This window comes from Ovis canadensis, chromosome 15 (genome assembly GCF_042477335.2).
Source record: "Ovis canadensis isolate MfBH-ARS-UI-01 breed Bighorn chromosome 15, ARS-UI_OviCan_v2, whole genome shotgun sequence".
Lineage (NCBI taxonomy): Eukaryota > Metazoa > Chordata > Mammalia > Artiodactyla > Bovidae > Ovis > Ovis canadensis.
Genome location: NC_091259.1, coordinates 23,157,258 through 23,178,091, shown reverse-complemented (window position 1 = coordinate 23,178,091; position 20,834 = coordinate 23,157,258). Strand labels below are relative to the sequence as shown.

The following is a 20,834-nucleotide window of genomic DNA, read 5'->3' as shown; positions in this document are numbered from 1 at the left end:
CAATCAAAAAATGGGCCAAAGAACTAAATAGACATTTCTCCAAAGAAGACATATGGATGGCTAACAAACACATGAAAAGATGCTCAACATCACTCATCATTAGAGAAATGCAGATCAAAACCACAATGAGGTACCACTTCACACCAGTCAGAATGTCTGCGATCCAAAAATCTGCAAGCGAGAAATTATTTTTTAAAGACTTCCTAAGTTCCAGAAATCCATTAAGTCTAATTATTCTGATAAAAATATTCTTCTTCAATTGTCAGAATTGTCAAGTTTCCTTAGATGAAGAATTTCTGTGTTACTTGGAAATACCATGAATAAGGGTAAAATGGAAGAGTATCTGAAATGAAAAGGTCTATATTCACCTAGTACTTGTGATTCCAACTGAAGGAAACATGGAGGCAGTCTCACAGTAAAGGCAGTCATCTGAGACCCATAGAGAAAGCATATGTCTGGAGCACAGAAGGATCACTGTCATTGTACTTGCAAATTCTGAGAAGTTTTGATTTGAGCACAGAGTTACACTTACAAAATCAGAGTGTTTCCTTTGGATGCTCAATAGCTGAAGACTAACGTTTACATAGATGGTTTTATATAGATGGTAGCCCAGCCTTATACCTCCTAGGATCCTTAGAAATATAAAAAAGGAAATAACTTATAAAACAAATAGAGCGGACATCCCTGGTAGTCCAGTGGTTAGGACTCTAAGCTTCCTTTGCAGGGGCACAGGTTCAGTCCCTGGTCAGGGAACTAAGATCCTGCATGCCTTGTGGCAGGCTTCTCAGCTGGCCTTAGGGGTAAGGAGCCTGCCTGCCAGTGCAGGAGTCATAAGAGACGGGGGTTCGATCCTTGGATTGGGAAGATCCCCTGGAGAAGAGAATGGCAACCCGCTCCAGTATTCTTGCCTGGAGGATCCCAATGGACAGAGGAGCCTGGTGGGCTACAGTCCATAGGGTTGCAAAGAGTCGGATGCGACTGAAGTGACTAAGCACACACACCTACATGCCTCGTGGCACAGCCAAAAAAATAGAAACAAATACAGAGCAATCAAAGCTTATTTTGGCTGTCTATTAATAATTCAATAAGAAATGAGGGCCTGTGTGATACTCATAATCAGCATTTTATTGTTTATTAGCGGAAAGACACTTAACATGGTATTTAAATATTTGACATTAATTCTTCTTCTAAATTGTTTCAGTTTTCTCTTTTCATTTCTTTAGAGGAACTTTTCAGAGAGAATGAAATATTTGACTATATATTCATAAAAACATACCAAGAGTTTTAAATAAAATCACTGTAGAAAAATTTTTAAGATTAAAAAGTTAGGGTGAAAACTTCCCTGGGAGTCCAGTGGTTAAGACTCTGCCTTCCAATGCAGGGAGCACTAGTTCGATCCCTGGTCAAGGAACTAAGATCCCACATGCTGTAGAGCGCAACCAAAAATTGAACAAAAAACCTGGCATGAGATGGGGAGATGATCATGTGATACAGGTAATGTTGGTACTTCTAGATCCTCAGAGTTCAGCTGGAGTGGTGACAGCTGTAAGTAGGAGAGGAAGGCAAGCTGGGTCCTTGGGGTCTTATACAAGGAAGGAGAGCGCAGGAAGCTTCCCCGGGGTATACAGATGTCCCTAAGGCTTTATAGTAGACTATCCGAGGGTCCCCTGACATCATTGACTGTATGTCTGGGGAAGGGGAGATGAAATAGCCAACAGTAACTAGGATAATTGTATTACCATCCCGGGAAAAAATGACTTCTAAAGGGGGAAGTTAGTTTCAGGAGAAAGATGATCAGTTTGTACTAAACGAGTTGATTTTCAGGTGTTCAGTGGCAGGAGAAGCAAATCAGAACCTTAGGAGAAAGTCAATGCTCTTAGAGAAAGCTATGGCAATAAATAATATCTTTAAAGATAGGGAGAGCAATACTAAGGAAAGCCATGAACATAAAAAGGAAGTTTAAAGGGGGAAATAAAAGGAGTTAAAAGAGAGATGAGAATTGAGTTTTGAAATAAGTCTGCATTTGTGTAGTATAAAAGGTAGAACCAAGCAGAAAGAAAAAAAAGAGAGTTAAGAGGATTATCAGTGCCCTGGAGGTCAAAGATATTCTAGGAGGAAGAAGGAGGTGTTTCTCTAATGATGAGTGAATCAGTGATGTAGAGAGATAAACTGTAACTCTTGGAGCAGTATTTGGGAGACAATTTGATGATTTATAGAGATGGATTCCAGTGGAGAAGTGGGGTTACAATCAGAAGACAAGAAAGATGAGGAAATGTGTTTGTGAACGTAGATTATTTTTGTTTATATTTTGGTATTGAAAGGAAGAGTTGGACATGACTAAGCAACAGAACAACAATTGAAAGGAAGGTGAAAGGACAGTAGCCTAAATCAGGAAAGAGACTGATGATTAAGAAAGACAAAGGTGATGGTGATTATTTATTTAGTTTTGGAATGAGTTCAGTTCAGTTCAGTGGCTCAGTCGCGTCTGACTCTTTGTGACCCCATGGACTGCAGCACGCCAGGCTTCCCTGTCCATCATCAACTCCCGGAGTTTACTCAAACTCACATCCGTTGAGTTGGTGATGCCATCCACCATCTCATCCTCTGTCATCCCCTTCTCTTCCCACCTTCAATCTTTCCCAGCATCAGGGTCTTTTCCAGTGAGTCAGTTCTTCACATCAGGTGGCCAAAGTACTGGAGTTTCAGCTTCAGCATCACTCCTTCGAATGAACACTCAGGACTGATCTCCTTTAGGATGGACTGGTTGGATCTCCTTGAAGTCCAAGGGACTCTCAAGAGTCTTCTCCAACACCAAACTTCAAAAGCATCAATTCTTTGGTGCTCAACTTTCCTTATAGTCCAACTCTCACATCCATACATGACTGGAAAAACCATAGCTTTAATTAGACCTTTGTTGGCAAGGTAATATCTCTTCTTTTTAATATGCTGTCTAGGTTTGTCATAGCTTTTCTTCCAAGGAGCAAGCGTCTTTTAATTTCATGGCTGCAGTCACCATCTGCAGTGATTTGGGAGCCCCCCCAAAAAAGTCTGTCACTGTTTCCACTGTTTCCCCATCTATTTGCCATGAAGTGATGGGACCAGATGCCATGATCTTAGTTTTCTGAATGTTGAGTTTTAAGCCAACTTTTTCACTCTCCTCTTTCTCTTTCATCAAGAGGCTCTTTAGTTCCTCTTCACTTTCTGCTATAAGGGTGGTGTCATCTGCCTATCTGAGCTTATTGCTATTTCTCCCGGCAATCTTGATTCCAGCTTGTGCTTCATCGAGCCCAGCATTTCTCATGATGTACTCTTCATATTAGTTAAATAAACAGGGTGACAATATACAGCCTTGATGTACTCCTTTCCCTATTTGGAACCAGTCTGTTATTCCATCTCTACTTCTAACTATTGCTTCTTGACCTGCGTACAGATTTCTCAAGAAGCAGGTCAGGTGGTCTGGTATTCCCATCTCTTTAAGAATTTTCCACAGTTTGTTGTGATCCATACAACAAATGAGTGGGAGGTGTCAATTTAAGGAGTTTAAATAGCAACATTAACTCTGGAAAGGGAGAGTATCTTCTCTTCCACTGAGATGCAAGAGTATGAAGAAAGATGGTATGCAAGTAAGAGGAGAAAGGTTGCAATGTGTGCCAATGATTTTACTTCTTTTTTGAATACAAATTTTTGGGGTGTGCCTTATGTAAAGTACCAAGATCCTTTGGAAAATATGATGATGATCAAGACATAGACAATGCTCTCAAAATATTTTCCTATGGAAGATAAGACAAGTATAGAAATAACTGTAGAGATTGAGAATACAAACTAGTAAGTTAAATAGAAATTTTTCTACATCTTGGTTTTTTTCCTCCATAAATTGGGGATAATGATAATACCAGTTTGATAGACTAGTTGTGAGGTTTGAATGAGAAACTATAGAGAATGTGCTTAATAAAGAGCATGACAAAATGAAGTGCAAATAAAGGTGATGCTTGCTGTTGTAGAAATGATAAATGCTGAAAGAGAACTATAGAAAATCAAAGAAGAGATTGTGCTTTGTTGGGAGCAGTAAAGGAAGATAAGGAGTCAAGTTCATCCACTTAGGAAGCAGTGGAATTTAGGGACTGAGAAGTAAGGAGATTTTGGAAGAGAGAAATGGGAAGAAGGAGACAGTTTGACATTTAACATCGTTGTTTTAGTTGCTAAGTCGTGTCTGACTCTTCCCACAGCCAAGCTCCTGTGCCTGTGTCCGTGGGATTTTCCAGGCAAGAATACTGGAGTGAGTTCCTTTTCCAGGGGAGAAGCCAGGAGTATACTGGCATTTTTCTGAGACACAGCCAGGAATGTGTTTGGAACAAAGAGAGCAAGGAGTAAGACAGAAAGGGGTAAGGTCAGAAGGTGATGGTGGGCCAGATCACGTAGGGACTTTTAGGACATTCCAAGGATTCTAAGTGGGGTGGAGTAGGTATGCCTGAAGTTTGAGGGCAGGGAAGGTGACATAGAATATTTAGAGGGTGGAAATTATGGGGAGTATCAGAGGATTAGGCATATTAAAAAGCAGAGACATTACTTTGCCAACAAAGGTCCATCTAGTCAAAGCTATGGTTTTTCCAGTAGTCATGTATGGATGTGAGAGTTGGACTATAAAGAAAGCTGAGCACCGAAGAATTGATGCTTTTGAAGTGTGGTGTTGGAGAAGACTCTTGAGAGTCCCTTGGACTGCAAGGGGGTCCAACCAGTTCATCCTAAAGGAGATCAGTCCTGGGTATTCATTGGAAGGACTAATGCTGAAGCTGAAACTCCAATACTTTGGCCACCTTATGTGAAGAACTGACTCATTTGAAAAGACCCTGATGCTGGGAGAGATAGAGGGCAGGAGGAGAAGGGGACGATAGAGGATGAGATGGTTGGATGGCGTCACCAACTCAATGGAGATGAGTTCGGGTAAACTCCAGGAGTTGGCGATGGACAGGGAGGCCTGGTGTGCTGCAGTCCATAGGGTCACAAAGAGTTGGACACGACTGAGCGACTGAACTAAACTGAACTGAAGAGGATTAGGAAACAGAGAGAGCACTTGAAATTGAGTTAATGAAATAGTTTGCTGATACATCTTTTTATTTTCTTCTAAATTTAATGAGAAGAATTTACTGTGAAGAATGATCCTTGCTATTTTTTACATTAAAATTACATTAAAATTCTTTATCTTGCAAAAGAAGTTTCCCTTGATGCTTTGCAAGTAAGAATTTTAAAATCATGAATGGATGTTGCATTTCATCAAATGCTTTTTTTTTTTGGATACCTACAATATGATGATATGTTTCATTCCCTTTGTTAATATTCTGAATTATACCATTAGATTTTCCAGTGCTGAATAATTCTTTCATTCTATTTAGTCATGATGTATTATTATTTTACTGTATTGCTATAGCATTTCATTGAATAACATTCCATTTTATGCTTTTATCTATGCTTAAACAAAGATAGCCCATAGCTTTATTTTCTATTGTCCTTTATTTAATTTTGCTCTCAGAGATGACAATAGCCTCATCTGAATAGCTTACCACCTTTTTCTATATTCTGAAACAACTTGAATAATAAGAGTTAACTGTTTCTTGAAAATTTTCTAGATTCACATATAAAATGATGTGTCTCCTGGACTTTCAAGGGTCATACTTTGAACCAGATCTTTATACTGGGATATTGAAGCTTTCTAGTTTTTCTTGGATCCATTTTGGATATGTTTCCTCCCTAGAAAATTATTTTTCTCTCTTATCTTTGGAAACTTTTGCTGTCGTGTTGCTCCTAATATTCTCTTTTGAGATTTTAAAAATTCTCTGCTGTTGCTAGCTTTGTGCCCTATTTCATTCTTAGTAACTTATTTTTCCCTTCTTCCTTTTTAAAAAGTTATTTATTTTCTTTTTGGTGGCTCTGAGTCTTCGCTGCTGCGTGCGGGCTTTCTCTAGTCTTGGAGAGCTGGGGCTCCACTCTAGCTGCGGCGTGCCGGCTTCTCTTTGCGGTGGCTTCTCCTGTCGTGGAGCTCCAGCTCTAGGCACGTGGGCTCCGCTTGTTGAAGCAGGCAGGCTCACTAGTTGTGGTGCATGGGCTTAGGCGTTCTGAGGCGTGTGCAGTCTTCTGAGACCAGGGATTGAACCTGTGTCCCCTGCATTTACAGGTGGATTCTTATCCATTGTACCACCAGGGAAGCCCCCTTCTTCCTTTTTTCATGCTCAGTTATTCCCATGATTCGTTGCTCTGATTAATTTCTTCAAAGAATATTTTTGGTCATCAGCTTTCTGTTTTGTATGTGTTATTGCTCATTAATTTCATCTTTCTTCTTTGTTACTTTTTCATTCTCCTTCCTCTTTTTTTTAATTTTTAAATATACTTTTTTAGTTTTTTCTCTTCTCATTTTTAGCTTCTTCAATTGAATGTTTAGTTCGTTTATTTTCAATCACTCTTCCTTTTCCATTTGTTATAATAATATATCTCTGACTCCTTTGATGCTTTTCACCCTAAACTCTATTTTTAAATATATTTATTTCACTAATTCAAGTAAATTTTAAAAAATCTAGTTCACAGAAATCTGTGAAAATCATTATAGCTTGATGAATTATGACAATGAACCATTCTGATGGCTGTGTTTACCTATGTTCCAAACAGAATATTTATATTACTCTGGAAACGTCCTCATAACTCCACTCATAACCTCTCTCCTTCACAAAGGTAACCACTATTATGACTTCTAACATAGATTACTTTGCCTCCTTTTTATCTTTGTATAAATGGAAGCATAGAATAGATATTCTTTTCAGCCTAGATAATTAGTTTTATGTTTATAGAATTACGCCTATATTTTCATGTAATTCTTGTTTTGTCTGCATTGCTGTATTGTATTACGCTGAATGAATATACTACCATGTGTTTATCCATTCTACTGTTGATTGACATTTGGGTTGTTTCCAGTGTTTCAGTTCAGTCGATCAGTCCTGTCCAACTCTTTGCCACCCTATGGACTGCAGCATGCCAGGCTTCCCTGTCCATCACCAACTCCTGCAGTTCACTCAAACTCATCTCCATTGAGTCAGTGATGCCATCCACCATCTCATCCTCTGTCATCCCCTTCTCCTCCTGCCCCCAATCCCTCCCAACATCAGGGTCTTTTCCAAAGTGTCAACTCTTCGCATGAGGTGGCCACAGTATTGGAGTTTCAGCTTCAGCATTAGTCCTTCCAATGAACACCCAGGACTGATCTCCTTTAGGATGGACTGGTTGGACCTCCTTGCAGTCCAAGGGACTCTCAAGAGTCTTCTCCAACACCACACTTCAAAAGCATCAATTCTTTGGTGCTCAACTTTCCTTATAGTCCAACTCTCACATCCATACATGACTGGAAAAACCATAGCTTTAATTAGACCTTTGTTGGCAAGGTAATGTCTCTGCTTTTTAATATGCTGTCTAGGTTTGTCATAGCTTTTCTTCCAAGGAGCAAGCGTCTTTTAATTTCATGGCTGCAGTCACCATCTGCAATGATTTGGGAGCCCCCCAAAAAAGTCTGTCACTGTTTCCACTGTTTCCCCATGTATTTGCCATGGAGTGATGGACCAGATGCCATGATCTTCGTTTTCTGAATGTTGAGCTTTAAGCCAACTTTTTCACTCTCCTCTTTCACTTTCATCGAGAGGCTTTTTAGTTCCTCTTCACTTTCTGCCATAAGGGTGGTGTCATCTGCATATCTGAGGTTATTGCCATTTCTCCTGGCAATCTTGATTCCAGCTTGTGCTTCCTCCAGCCCAGCGTTTCTCATGATGTACTCTGCATAGAAGTTAAATAAACAGGGTAACAATATACAGCCTTGACGTACTCCTTTCCCTATTTGGAACCAGTCTGTTGTTCCATGTCCAGTTCTAACTGTTGCTTCCTGGCCTGCATATAGGTTTCTCAAGAGGCAGGTCAGGTGGTCTAGTATTCCCATCTCTTTCAGAATTCCCCACAGTTTATTGTGATCCACACAGTCAAAGGCTTTGGCATAGTCAATAAGGCAGAAATAGATGTTTTTCTGGAACTCTCTTGCTTTTTTGATGATCCAGTGGATGTTGGCAATTTGATCTCTGGTTCCTCTGCCTTTTCTAAAACCAGCCTGAACATCTGGAAGTTCACAGTTCACGTATTGCTGAAGCCTGGCTTGGAGAATTTCGAGCATTACTTTACTAGCATGTGAGATGAGTGCAATTGTGCAGTAGTTTGAGCATTCTTTGGCCTTGCCTTTCTTTGGGATTGGAATGAAAAGTGACCTTTTCCAGTGTTTAGTTACTAGAAATGATGTTGTTTTGAACATTCTTGGACTTGACTTTCAGTGCATAGGCATACACATATCCTAGGCACGTGGTAACAGTTGAATCATAGCAAAAGGTAAACTCAGTACATATAATACTGTTCAAATTGTTTTTCAAAGTGAGTGTAGTGATCTACATTCTCCTTACTAGAATATACGAATTTCCATTGTTCCACATCAATACCATTTCTTGTATTGTCAGTTTTGTGAAATTTCAGCCTTTTATATTCCATGATAGTTTTATCTGTAGTTTTCTATTAACATTTTCCAAACATTAGTTTTCAGCCTTTCTGTATTATATATATATATCTTTAGGTTTTGTTTTCAATACCACCCTGAAGACACTACATTTGAGATATCTGTCCAAGACTGCGTAATTCAATATACCTCAAGAGGACAGAGCCAAAGGTCAACTGAGGAACATCATAGACTTGCAGGCTCAGCCACCATTAGTCCTGATCAAAGCTTCTTGTCCAGACTGGATTCCCCTGGAGAAGCAGCAGGCCTGAGCAGTAGCTCATTGTATTAAACTCCACTGGGCATTCCTTCTGACTCACAGATCCTCAAACCGTTTTTGAAAAAGTAACATTTTCCAGCATCCTCACATATCCGGAATATACAGAAAAACTTGGCAGTTTGTTTCTTATTAATGGAAGCTATGAAGCCCAGTTGTGCTCAGAACCCAAGTTGTAGCATAATGATATTTCATCCAACCAAAGAAGAATTTACTGATTTTGATAAATACATTGCTTACATAGAATCGCAAGGGGCCCACCGAGCAGGCTTGGCTAAGATAGTTCCACCCAAAGAATGGAAAGCCAGACAGACCTACGAGGATATCGATGACATCCTAATAGCCGCTCCGCTCCAGCAGGTGGTCTCTGGGCGGGCAGGTGTGTTTACTCAATACCACAAAAAGAAGAAGGCCATGACCGTGGCACAGTACCGCCGCTTAGCAAACACTGAAAAATACCAGACTCCATCACACTTAGATTTTGAAGAACTGGAGCGAAAATATTGGAAAACCCGCCTCTATGACTCCCCAATATACGGCGCGGACATCAGTGGCTCTTTATTTGATGAAAACACGAAGCAGTGGAACCTGGGACACCTGGGGACCATCCAGGACCTGCTGGAGCAGGAGTGCGGGGTGGTCATCGAGGGCGTCAACACCCCCTACCTGTACTTCGGCATGTGGAAGACCGCCTTCGCCTGGCACACGGAGGACATGGACCTTTACAGCATCAACTTCCTGCACTTCGGGGAGCCCAAGACGTGGTACGCGGTGCCGCCCGAGCACGGCCGGCGCCTGGAACGCCTGGCCGGCGCGCTCTTCCCGGGCAGCTCGCGGGGCTGCGACGCCTTCCTGCGCCACAAGGCGGCGCTCATCTCGCCCACGGTGCTCCGGGACAACGGCATCCCCTTCGGTCGGGTCACGCAGGAGGCGGGCGAGTTCATGGTGACCTTCCCCTACGGCTACCACTCGGGCTTCAACCACGGCTTCAACTGCGCCGAGGCCATCAATTTCGCCACCGCGCGCTGGATCGATTACGGCAAAGCGGCCTCGCAGTGCAGCTGCGGCGAGGCGCAGGTGGCCTTCTCCATGGACGCCTTCGTGCGCATCCTGCAGCCCGAGCGCTATGAGCTGTGGAAGCGCGGGCAGGACCGGGCGGTGGTGAACCACGCCGAGCCTGCGGCGCCGGGCGGCCGGGAGCTGAGCGCCTGGAAGGAGGTGCAAACGCTGGGCCCCAACTACTTCCCGCCTCGCCGCACCGCCCGCCTGCGTCATCCCGTGTCCTCAAGCGAGGGCACCGACCCCAGAGCCCCTGTGCGGGCCATGTCCCTGCGCCCCTTGCCTGCCCGGGGTTCCTGCTCGGCCTCCCAGTCTGACGCTGTCGCCGGCAGCAGCTCACGGAAGCCCAGCCAGACCCCTCCGCTGTCACCAGGTCCGTCGGTGGCGTCGTGTCTCCACCCAGTTGGCAGATGTGGTTCTCGTCGTCGCCCTCGGGAAAAGGGCACTCAAGAGCCGACTGCCCCCGTCGGAGCTAAGAGGGGCCTCGCCTTAGACCGCAAGCCTCAAGACCCCAAGGCTGAACCGCTGTCTGCAGAGGGACGGATGGACAACCCTGCCCCATCGTATCCTGGACTCTAGCCTCCTGCTAAGGCCTCCAGGTATGATTGTGGCCTTGTCCCATAATCCAGCCTTTGTACACCCTGCTCTTGGGTGTGGAGGATCCTCAAGAGTGGTCACATTGACATTTCAGAGGTTTGGGTATTTGCATGGGGGCTTTCCAGGTGGCTAGTGGCACAGAACCCACTTACCAACATAGGAGACCCAGGAGACATGGGTTCGATTCCTAGGTAGGGAAGATGCCTGGGGGAGGGTGTAGCAAACCCACTCCAGTATTCTTGCCATGAAAAATCCCATGCATGGAGGAGCCTGGTGAGCTAGGATCCATAGGGCTGCAAAGAGCTGGACATGACGGAAGTGAGTGAGCACACGCGCAGTCTCGCATGAGGGTCCCTCCTGTGTTGCCCCTGGAAGTGCTGGGTCCATGGTGCTTACCCAGTTCTCCAATGCTTGTTCTTTCTCCCAGAACCTGGAGTCTTCAGACACTGCTAACTCCCGTGTCACCAGCTGAAGCTTCATCCACTGGACCCTCTAGTGACCCTGTGAACTAGGTCCTGCTATGGTCACCAGAGCCGATCTACCTCAGAGCCCATCCTGTGGGCCAACTCTGGATGCTGCATACCTTCTGAAGAATCCTGGACTTTGAGTTACTCTCCAACGTTTCTCCTTGTCTTCTTCCTACTTCCTTTTCACCCACCCCTTGCATCTGCCACACAAAGCTCTTTTGACCAATTAGGTCAGTAGAGGCTCAGATAATAATATATATTTCTGAGTCTTTAATGTATTGAAAAAGTGTTCTTTGCCAGTATTTGTTTGCAACTATATTAAAGGCAACCAAAAAGTTAACATCTGACTTGATTTCTGGGATTGTTCATTCAATCATTTGAGAGGTGGTAATGCTGGATGGCATCACTGACTGGATGGATGTGAGTTTGAGTGAACTCCGGGAGTTGGTGATGGACATGGAGGCCTGGCATGTTGCAATTCATGAGGTCGCAAAGAGCTGGACACGACTGAGTGAGTGAACTGAACTGAACTGAACTGAGTGCTTTTATGCACTTTTCTGAATAGTTATATCAAAACATTTAAAGCAAAACTTATTTTATGAGCTTGTTGCATTGTATGGTGTTGATGAATGAGTTGGGGATTGATTGTTGGGTTCTGGCTGACTGGCTGGGTTGGGGGATTTGGTTTGCAGCCATATCTTAAGGATGACTTGGTGGAAATCACCTGGGAGAGATGAGCCAACATGGGACAAGGAGTGCTGGCTCTCCACTGTCTCCTCGATGTTGTGAGTCTATTTCACATGGTTAAGTCATGGATACATCCCAATAAATGAATCCACACATAAATGAACAAGAATTTCAAGTGGGCATATGTTCTGTGAAGCAATGAAAGGGGGTGGGATGAGACAGCGGAATGGGTAGCCTGGTTCCAGTGGTCAGGAAATGCTTCCTAGAGCAGGAGATCTTTCCCAGTCCCAAATGACAAGAAGGGATGTCCAGAGCTGATTTCCCCTTGGAAGAAACAGCGAGTGTAACAGATGTAACCTAGAGCTTGGGGTTGTTGTTTTTGCAGAGATAGAAAGGAAGCTCCTTTGTGTCTGGGGCATAGAAAGGGGAGAGACAGGGTGAAAGGTATATAGGACCTTGTAGCTCATGATGAGTATTTGAGTTTGTTCAACTTGAAATGAGAAGGCTTTGGAAGTTTGAAACAGCACTTGACATGATACAATTTGCATATTTAAATACCACCTCCATTGTTCTGTGCACCACGTGGGAACAAAAAAAATAGTTAAAACAGGTGAGAGTTAGTCACTCAGTCATGTCCGACTCTTTGCAACTGCATGGACTGGAGCCCACAAGGTTCCTCTGTCTATGGAATTCTCCAGGCAAGAATACTGGAGTGGGTTGCCATTCCCTTCTCCAGGGTATCTTCCTGACGCAGGGATCGAACTCGTGTCTGCTGCCTTGCAGGTGGATTCTTTACTGTCTGAGCCACCAGAGAAGTCCCAAAACAGGTGAGAGTTGATGGTTATTGACTCAGGCCTTAGTGTTGAAAATGCACACAAGTGGCCAAACAATAAATTTCGATAACTGGATGCAGAAGGAAACATTTCAGAGATACAAAGCACATCTCTCTTCCCTCCAGCTCTGCCCCCACAGAATTTCCAGAAGACTTTGGAATCTGAAGCACCATATAAGACAAAACAAGTTATGAACAAGTAAGGCTTCTTTGAAGTTCTGATTGAGGAATGGCAAAAGCTTGCGTCTCATTCCTGTCACCATGCAGCGAGGCAAATTCATGGTAGCGTATTCTGTGGAAAATTGAAATTGAGAAATTGAACTTAGGGATTCCAGGCACAGTGGAGGATGGCAGTGAAGTACTTGGCTGAAAAGATAATTAAGTCCTGTATGGAGATGGTGGAACCACAGGATGGAAGCTGACTGGGATTACTGGGCAGGTAGCAGCCCTAGAGAGCACTTGCACAATGATAGTAGATATTATACAAGCAGGGGGTAACTTTTAGTGACTAAGATGTTGGGGGGTTTTGGTCCTTTAATATAGGTCAGTTGCGGGTATGGTAATGCAGAGAAATAAAATAACTCTGAAAAGTCTCTATGAAGACAGTGAAAGTGAAAGTGAAGTCGCTCAGTCTTGTCCAACTCTTTGGAGACCCCATGGACTGTAGCCTATCAGGTTCCTCCGTCCATGGGATTTTCCAGGCAAGCGTGCTGGAGTGGATTGCCATTTCCTTCTCCAGGGGATCTTCTTGACCCAGGAATCGAGCCCAGGTCTCCTGCATTGCAGGCAGACGCTTTACCATCTGAGCCACCAGGAAAGCTCATGAAGACAGTAGCTTGGCTCCTATTGGTATTTTCAATTTTACAAACAGAAGTTCTCCTTGTTATATTTCAGGACTAGCACAGTCTCCTCTCTGGCATATAGATGTCCTGGAGAGCCTAGGATAACAGAGTTGAGGGATGGAAGAAAAAGAAACAAAAGCAGTTTTCAGAAAATCTTGCTCCCATTGTACTCCTTATGTTTTCACCCAGTTACTTGCACACTTAAAATATTTCCCAGGCTTCCCTAATGACTCAGGGGTAAAGAGTCTCCCTGATGATGCAGGAGACTTGAGTTCAATTTCTGATCCAGGAAGATCCCACATGCCTTGGAGCAACCCAACCTGTGTGCCACAACTATTGAGTCTGTGCTCTAGAGCCCGGGAATGTCAACTATGAAGCCCGGAGCCCTAGATCCTGTGCTTAGCAACAAGAGAAGTCATCCCTATGAGAAGCCTGGGCACCACAGCTAGAGAGTAGCCCCCATTTGCTGCAACTACCAGAAAAGCTTGTGTAGCAATGAAGACCCAGCACATGCAAAAATAAATAAGTAAAATAAAGAAATCTTTTTTAAAAAAAGTGTTATGCTTTAAAAAAAAAAAAAGCTAACCTGTATACTTAACACTGCTTGTCCTGACTGGGTAAGGAAAATTTTTCATTAAAAAAAAAAAAAAGCATAACACTTTTTAAAAAAGATTTATTTATTTTACTTATTTATTTTTCCATGTGAAAAATTTTCCTTACCCAATCAGGACAAGTAGTGTTAAGTATACAGGTTAGCTGTACCAATAAACTGGTTTCTAATTAGTCTTCTTGTCCTAAGTAGGCATTTCTCCAAAGAAAATATACAAATGGCCAATAGGCACATGAAGATTCTCAACACTGCTAATTATTAGAGAAATGCAAATCAAAACCACAATGACATCACCTCACACTTTTCAGAATGGCCATCTCAGAAAGTATACAAATAAATGCTGCAGAGGGTATGGATAAAAGGGAACCTTTTTACACCTTGAGGGGGAATGTAAATTGGTGCAGCCACTATGGAGAACAGTATGGAGGTATTTTTAAAAAACTAAAATAATAGAGCTGCCATATGATCCAACATAAAATGGATGGGAATGGGCTAATTTAATTCAGATGACCATTATATCTACCATTGTGGGCAAGATTCCCTTAGAAAAAAATGGAGTAGTCCTCATAGCCAACAGAAGAGTCCGAAATGCAGTACTTGGGTGCAATCTCAGAAGCGACAGAATGATCTCTGTTTGTTTTGAAGGCAAACGATTCAATATCACAGTAATCCAAGTCTATGTCCCAACCACTAATGCTAAAGAAGCTTCAGTTGACCAGATCTATGAAGACCTAACACCAAAAATACATGTCCTTTTTATCATAGGAGATTGGAATGTCAAAGCGGGAAGTTGAGAGATAGCTGGAATAATAGGCAAGTTTGGCCTTGAAGTACAAAATGAAGCAGGGCATTGGCTAACAGAGTTTTGTCAAGAGCACATGCTGGTCATAGCAAACATCCTTTTCTAACAATCCAACAGATGACTCTACACATGGACATGTTCAGATGGTCAATACCGAAATGAGATAATACACTTTGCAGCCAAAGATGAAGAAGCCCTATCAGTTCAGTTCAGTTCAGTCGCTCAGTCATGTCTGACTCTTTGTGACCCCATGAATCGCAGCACGCCAGGCCTCCCTGTCCATCACCAACTTCCAGAGTTCACTCAGACTCATGTCCATTGGGTCAGTGATGCCATCCAGCCATCTCATCCTCGGTCGTCCCCTTCTGCTCCTGCCCCCAAATCCCTCCCAGCATCAGAGTCTTTTCCAGTGAGTCAACTCTTCGAATGAGGTGGCCAAAGTACTGGAGTTTCAGCTTTAGCATCACTTCCTTCCAAAGAAGTCCCAGGGCTGATCTCCTTCAGAATGGACTGGTTGGATTTCCTTGCAGTCCAAGGGACTCTCAAGAGTCTTCTCCAACACCACAGTTCAAAAGCATCAATTCTTCGACGCTCAGCTTTCTTCACAGTCCAACTGTCACATCCATACATGACCACAGGAAAAACCATAGCCTTGACTAGACAGACCTTAGTCAGCAAAGTAATGTCTCTGCTTTTGAATATGCTATCTAGGTTGGTCAAAACTTTTCTTCCAAGGAGTGAGCATCTTTTAATTTCATGGCTGCAGTCACCATCTGTGGTGATTTTGGAACCCCCCAAAATAAAGTCTGACACTGTTTCCACTGTTTCCCCATCTATTTCCCATGAAGTGACTGGACCAGATGCCATGATCTTTGTTTTCTGAATGTTGAGCTTTAAGCCAACTTTTTCACTCTCTTCTTTCACTTTCATCAAGAGGCTTTTTAGTTCCTCTTCACTTTCTGCCATAAGGATGGTGTCATCTGCATATCTGAGGTTATTGCTATTTCTCCAGGCAATCTTGATTCCAGCTTGTGTTTCTTCCAGTCCAGCATTTCTCATGATGTACTCTGCATAGAAGTTAAATAAGCAGGGTGACAAGGTACAGCCTTGACGTACCCCTTTTCCTATTTGAAACCAGTCTGTTGCTCCATGTCCAGTTCTAACTGTTGCTTTCTGACCTGCATACAGATTTCTCAAGAGGCAGGTCAGGTGGTCTGGTATTCCCATCTCTTTCAGAATTTTCCACAGTTTATTGTGATCCACACAGTCAAAGGCTTTGGCATAGTCAATAAAGCTGAAATAGATGTTTTTCTTGAAATCTCTTGCTTTATTCCATGATCCAGCGGATGTTGGCATTTTGATCTCTGGTTCCTCTGCCTTTTCTAAAACCAGCTTGAACATCAGGAAGTTCACGGTTCATGTTTTGCCAAGCCCTATATCATTAGTAAAAACAAGACCTGGATCTGACTTTAGCTCATATCATGAGCTCCTTATTGCAAAATTCAGGGTTAAACTGAAGTAGGGAAAACCACTAGGCCATACACCTAAATACGACCTAAATCAATTTCCTTATGATTATACAGTGGAGGTGACAAATAGATTCGAGGGATTAGATCTGGTAGACAGAGTACCTGAGGAACTATCGAAGATGGTTCATAACATTGTCCAAGAGGCAATGACCAAAACCATCCCAAAGAAAAAGAAATTCAAGAAGGCATAGTGGTTGTCTGAGGAGGCTTTACGTATAGCTAGGAAAGAGAAGTGAAAGGCAAGGGATGAAGGGAAAGATATACCTAACTGAATGCAGAGTTCCAGAGAATAGCATGGAGAGAGAGATTGGAAGGTCTTCCTAAATAATGCAAAGAAACAGAGGAAAACAATAGAATCAGAAAAACTAGAGATCTCTTTAAGAAAATTGGAGATAGAGAGGGAACATTTATTAATTTCTAGGATGGGCACAATAAAGGACAGAAATGGTAAGGACCTAATAGAAGCAGAAGAGATTAAGAAGTGGAAAGAATACACAGAAGAACAGATAGGAAAGGTCTTAAAGGCCTGGATAACCATGATGTTATGGTGAGTAACCTAGAGCTGATATGAATTTGTCGTGTTCGCTCAGTCATGTCCAGCTCTTCACGACCCCATGGACAGAGGAGCCTGGCGGGCTACAGGCTCCTCTGTCCATGGGATTTCCCAGGCAAGAATACTGGAGTGGGTTGCCATTGCCTTCTCCAGGGGATCTTCCCAACCCAGGGATTGAACCCCGGTCTCCCACACTGCAGGCAGATTCTTTACCATCCGAGCCACCAGGGAAGTGCCACTCCTATAATTTTCAACCTCTCAGTTCTCTGTTGATTGGTTTAAAAATCAAAAGGTCACAGACTACCTGGGCTGACCAATCAGAGCCCTCATCCCATGATTACTGTTGATTGGTCCTGATCAAATTATACCTTTGCCCAGGTATAAAGCCAGAGCCATCAGGACATTGGTCTGCATTTGGAGACCAGCTGCTGAGAGAACACTGTTTCTCTGAATCCTTGACTAGCTCCAGTTGGAATCAGGGTTTTGTTGATCAGAGGTATGTCATTTTATTTCTATTTGTGCTTGTAAGCAAAAGAGGTATTTTTCTATTACAAGTTTTTAAAAGTTACTGTGTGTGTATATATATATATATACACACACACATACTGTATACATATATAGAGAGAGTGAGAGATACATTGTGATATCGTTTCCTTGTGTTTTTATTATTGAACTATTTTCCGGCAAATGGAGCTAATTTTTTTATTAATTTGTTTTTTCCTTTGGTAAAAATCACAAAGATTTTCAGGAAAAAGCACCTCATTTAGTTAACTGGGATCCAATGGAAATAAGAAGGTTTCTAGAATTGGGTAAGGAGTGAGTCAATTAGAAGGAACCTGAAAAATGTGTGGGATCAAATTAAAGACTTTGATTGGATATGAGGAGATTAGAATTAGGGTGGTGCTGATTGAGCTGAAACTGAGGTGGGACAGATAGAGCCAGACTTTGAGCACAACCTTTTTTATTTAGAGGCTGAATTCAAGAAAACCATTTTCTGGGTTGTAGTGTTTCCTCATTTGGAATTAAGGTTTTAGATTAGCCGAAGGCAAGCACCTTTTTTTGATGTTTGTCCTTTAAAATACAAAGATGAAAAAGACATTTTATATTAGAAAGCAACTTTTTCCTCTTGGTAAAATTCTCATTTTATGCATTTTAAGTACAAGTATTAAATGCATATGATTTTGATTTCTTTTTTGGAGGCATCTATTTGTTATTAAAGGAATTGAAACTTTTTACTATTTCACTTCATAACTGATGTTAATTTGTGTATGGAATCTATAGATTTTGTATGCTAATCAGTGTTCAGAAACTTAGTTGATCCATATATTTCTAATAATCTGTTTGTGAATGCAATTTAATAATTATACTTTAGTTGGAATGTTTCAGATGTTTACCCTTTAAGGATAATGCTTGTTAGGAACGTGCAGTTTGGTATCTGTACTTTCTTTCTCTGCCTATTTCACTTGGAATGATACCCTCCATGTCAACCAATGCTGTTGCGAATGGCAAAATTTCTTTCTTGTTTGTCACTGAGTATATTCCACCAAATATCTATATCACATCTTCTGTATTCATTCAACCATGGATGGACACTATGGTTGTTTGCATATCTTGCCTATTGTGAGTAATGTCTCAAGGAACCTAGGAGGGCAGATATTTTTTGATGTTCTGTTTTCATTTCATTTGGATATATACCCAGAAATGAGATTGCTGGATTATATAATAGTTCTATTTAAAATTTTTAAAGAACCTTTATACAGTTTTCCATAGTATGTACCATAACGGCACCAATTTACATTTCTGTTTTAAAAGTATATTTTTGCCCTTAAATTAAAATTTTGAAATTCAGATTGCTATGAAATTTTGTGTTAAATCAGTTCCTTTCGTCATCTCATCTTCAGATATTCTGTATTTTCTTTAGGTTTGGCTTTGAAACTTCCATGAAGACACTTTTGCCACAGTGAACTGAGAAACTGCCAGGCACTCAAGCCTGTGAATCCGGGGAGGCCTGCGAGGCACTTAATCTCCAACCAAAGAAAGTCACAGAGCTGCAGGCCGAGGCAGGACTTGGTTCAGGGAGCCTTCCCCTCTGGGAAACACCCTCTTTCCTTTGGCTACAGGATACAGACAAGGGTGGATTGTCCTTCTGGTGGATTAACAAGCTGGAAAAGATACCACCTGATTGGTTTAAAAGTTCTAGTCTGAGTCACTGCCCCTCAGACACAGCAAAACTTTCTAAAAGTATAGGGAAGAGGTTACTCCCTAACACTCTCAGGTACCCACAGCACATCTAAGACCCCGAGAGGCCACTGCTGATTATACTGAAGCCATGCAGGCTAAGCACTTTGGTTCCCAGAACCCAAGTTGTAAGATCATGACCTTCCACCCAACCATGGAAGAATACGCGGATTTCAACAAATACATTGCTTACATAGAATCGCAAGGGGCCCACCGAGCAGGCTTGGCTAAGATAGTTCCACCCAAAGAATGGAAAGCCAGACAGACCTACGAGGATATCGATGACATCCTAATAGCCGCTCCGCTCCAGCAGGTGGTCTCTGGGCGGGCGGGTGTGTTTACTCAATACCACAAAAAGAAGAAAGCCATGACCGTGGCAGAGTACCGCCGCTTAGCAAACACTGAAAAATACCAGACTCCATTCTACTCCGATTTTGAGGAATTGGAGCGAAAATATTGGAAAACCCGCCTCTATGACTCCCCAATATACGGCGCGGACGTCAGTGGCTCTTTATTTGATGAAAACACGAAGCAGTGGAACCTGGGACACCTGGGGACCATCCAGGACCTGCTGGAGCAGGAGTGCGGGGTGGTCATCGAGGGCGTCAACACCCCCTACCTGTACTTCGGCATGTGGAAGACCGCCTTCGCCTGGCACACGGAGGACATGGACCTTTACAGCATCAACTTCCTGCACTTCGGGGAGCCCAAGACGTGGTACGCGGTGCCGCCCGAGCACGGCCGGCGCCTGGAACGCCTGGCCGGCGCGCTCTTCCCGGGCAGCTCGCGGGGCTGCGACGCCTTCCTGCGCCACAAGGCGGCGCTCATCTCGCCCACGGTGCTCCGGGACAACGGCATCCCCTTCGGTCGGGTCACGCAGGAGGCGGGCGAGTTCATGGTGACCTTCCCCTACGGCTACCACTCGGGCTTCAACCACGGCTTCAACTGCGCCGAGGCCATCAATTTCGCCACCGCGCGCTGGATCGATTACGGCAAAGCGGCCTCGCAGTGCAGCTGCGGCGAGGCGCAGGTGGCCTTCTCCATGGACGCCTTCGTGCGCATCCTGCAGCCCGAGCGCTATGAGCTGTGGAAGCGCGGGCAGGACCGGGCGGTGGTGAACCACGCCGAGCCTGCGGCGCCGGGCGGCCGGGAGCTGAGCGCCTGGACGGAGGTGCACTCGCCCTGGGGAACCCGGCTCGCCTCCAACTCCCAGGAGCCGCTCCAGACCCCGCCGCGGACCCCAGGTTCATCTGCTCCAGATCACTACCCAACTGGCAGATGTGTTTCTCGTCGTCGTCCTCGGAAAAGGGGTACTCTAGAGCTGACTGTCCGACCCGGGCGAAGAGGAGCCTCTCCAAAGACTCAGATCTGAGACGCAGCCCCGCCCCGCAGAGGGACCCTGGGTGGAACAGCCCAGCCCCTAGGCTCCAACGTCTTGCTAAGGCCTCCGAGTATGCCTGCTCTTAGGAGAAGCCTTTGTACCCCACTGCTCTTGGGTATAGACAATCCTCAAGACTGGTCAACGCTTACATTTCAGAGCTTTGGGTATTAGCAGGTCATTAGTCTTGCAGGAGGTTCCCTCCTGTATTGCCCCTCTAAGTGTACTGGGTTTTTGAGTCTTTGATGTATTGGAAAAGCGTTCTTTGCCAGTATTTGTTCGAAACTATATTAAAGGTAACTAGGATGTTAATATCTGACTTGATTTTTGGTATTGTTCAATCATTTGAGAGGTTTAGGCACTTTTCTGAATTATATAAAATCATTTCAAGCAAAAG

General features: G+C 43.5%; 2 protein-coding genes across 2 annotated transcripts in view; both read left to right on the top strand.

The window, feature by feature from the left end:
- Positions 1-11,313, top strand: part of KDM4D (lysine demethylase 4D) — a 36,003-nt gene extending 24,690 nt beyond the window's left edge. The window contains exons 3-4 of the mRNA XM_069554932.1: positions 8,645-10,501; positions 10,927-11,313. Of these exons, the coding sequence (XP_069411033.1) occupies positions 8,979-10,481 (1,503 nt within the window). The 5' untranslated portion in view covers positions 8,645-8,978 and the 3' untranslated portion in view covers positions 10,482-10,501; positions 10,927-11,313. The remainder of the gene's footprint in view (positions 1-8,644; positions 10,502-10,926) is intronic.
- Positions 11,314-19,150: 7,837 nt separating this feature from the next.
- Positions 19,151-20,431, top strand: LOC138421176 (lysine-specific demethylase 4D-like). Its single transcript, XM_069555080.1, has one exon. It carries the CDS (start codon positions 19,151-19,153, stop codon positions 20,429-20,431), a length of 1,281 nt encoding a protein of 426 aa, XP_069411181.1.
- The last annotated feature ends 403 nt before the right edge of the window (positions 20,432-20,834 follow it).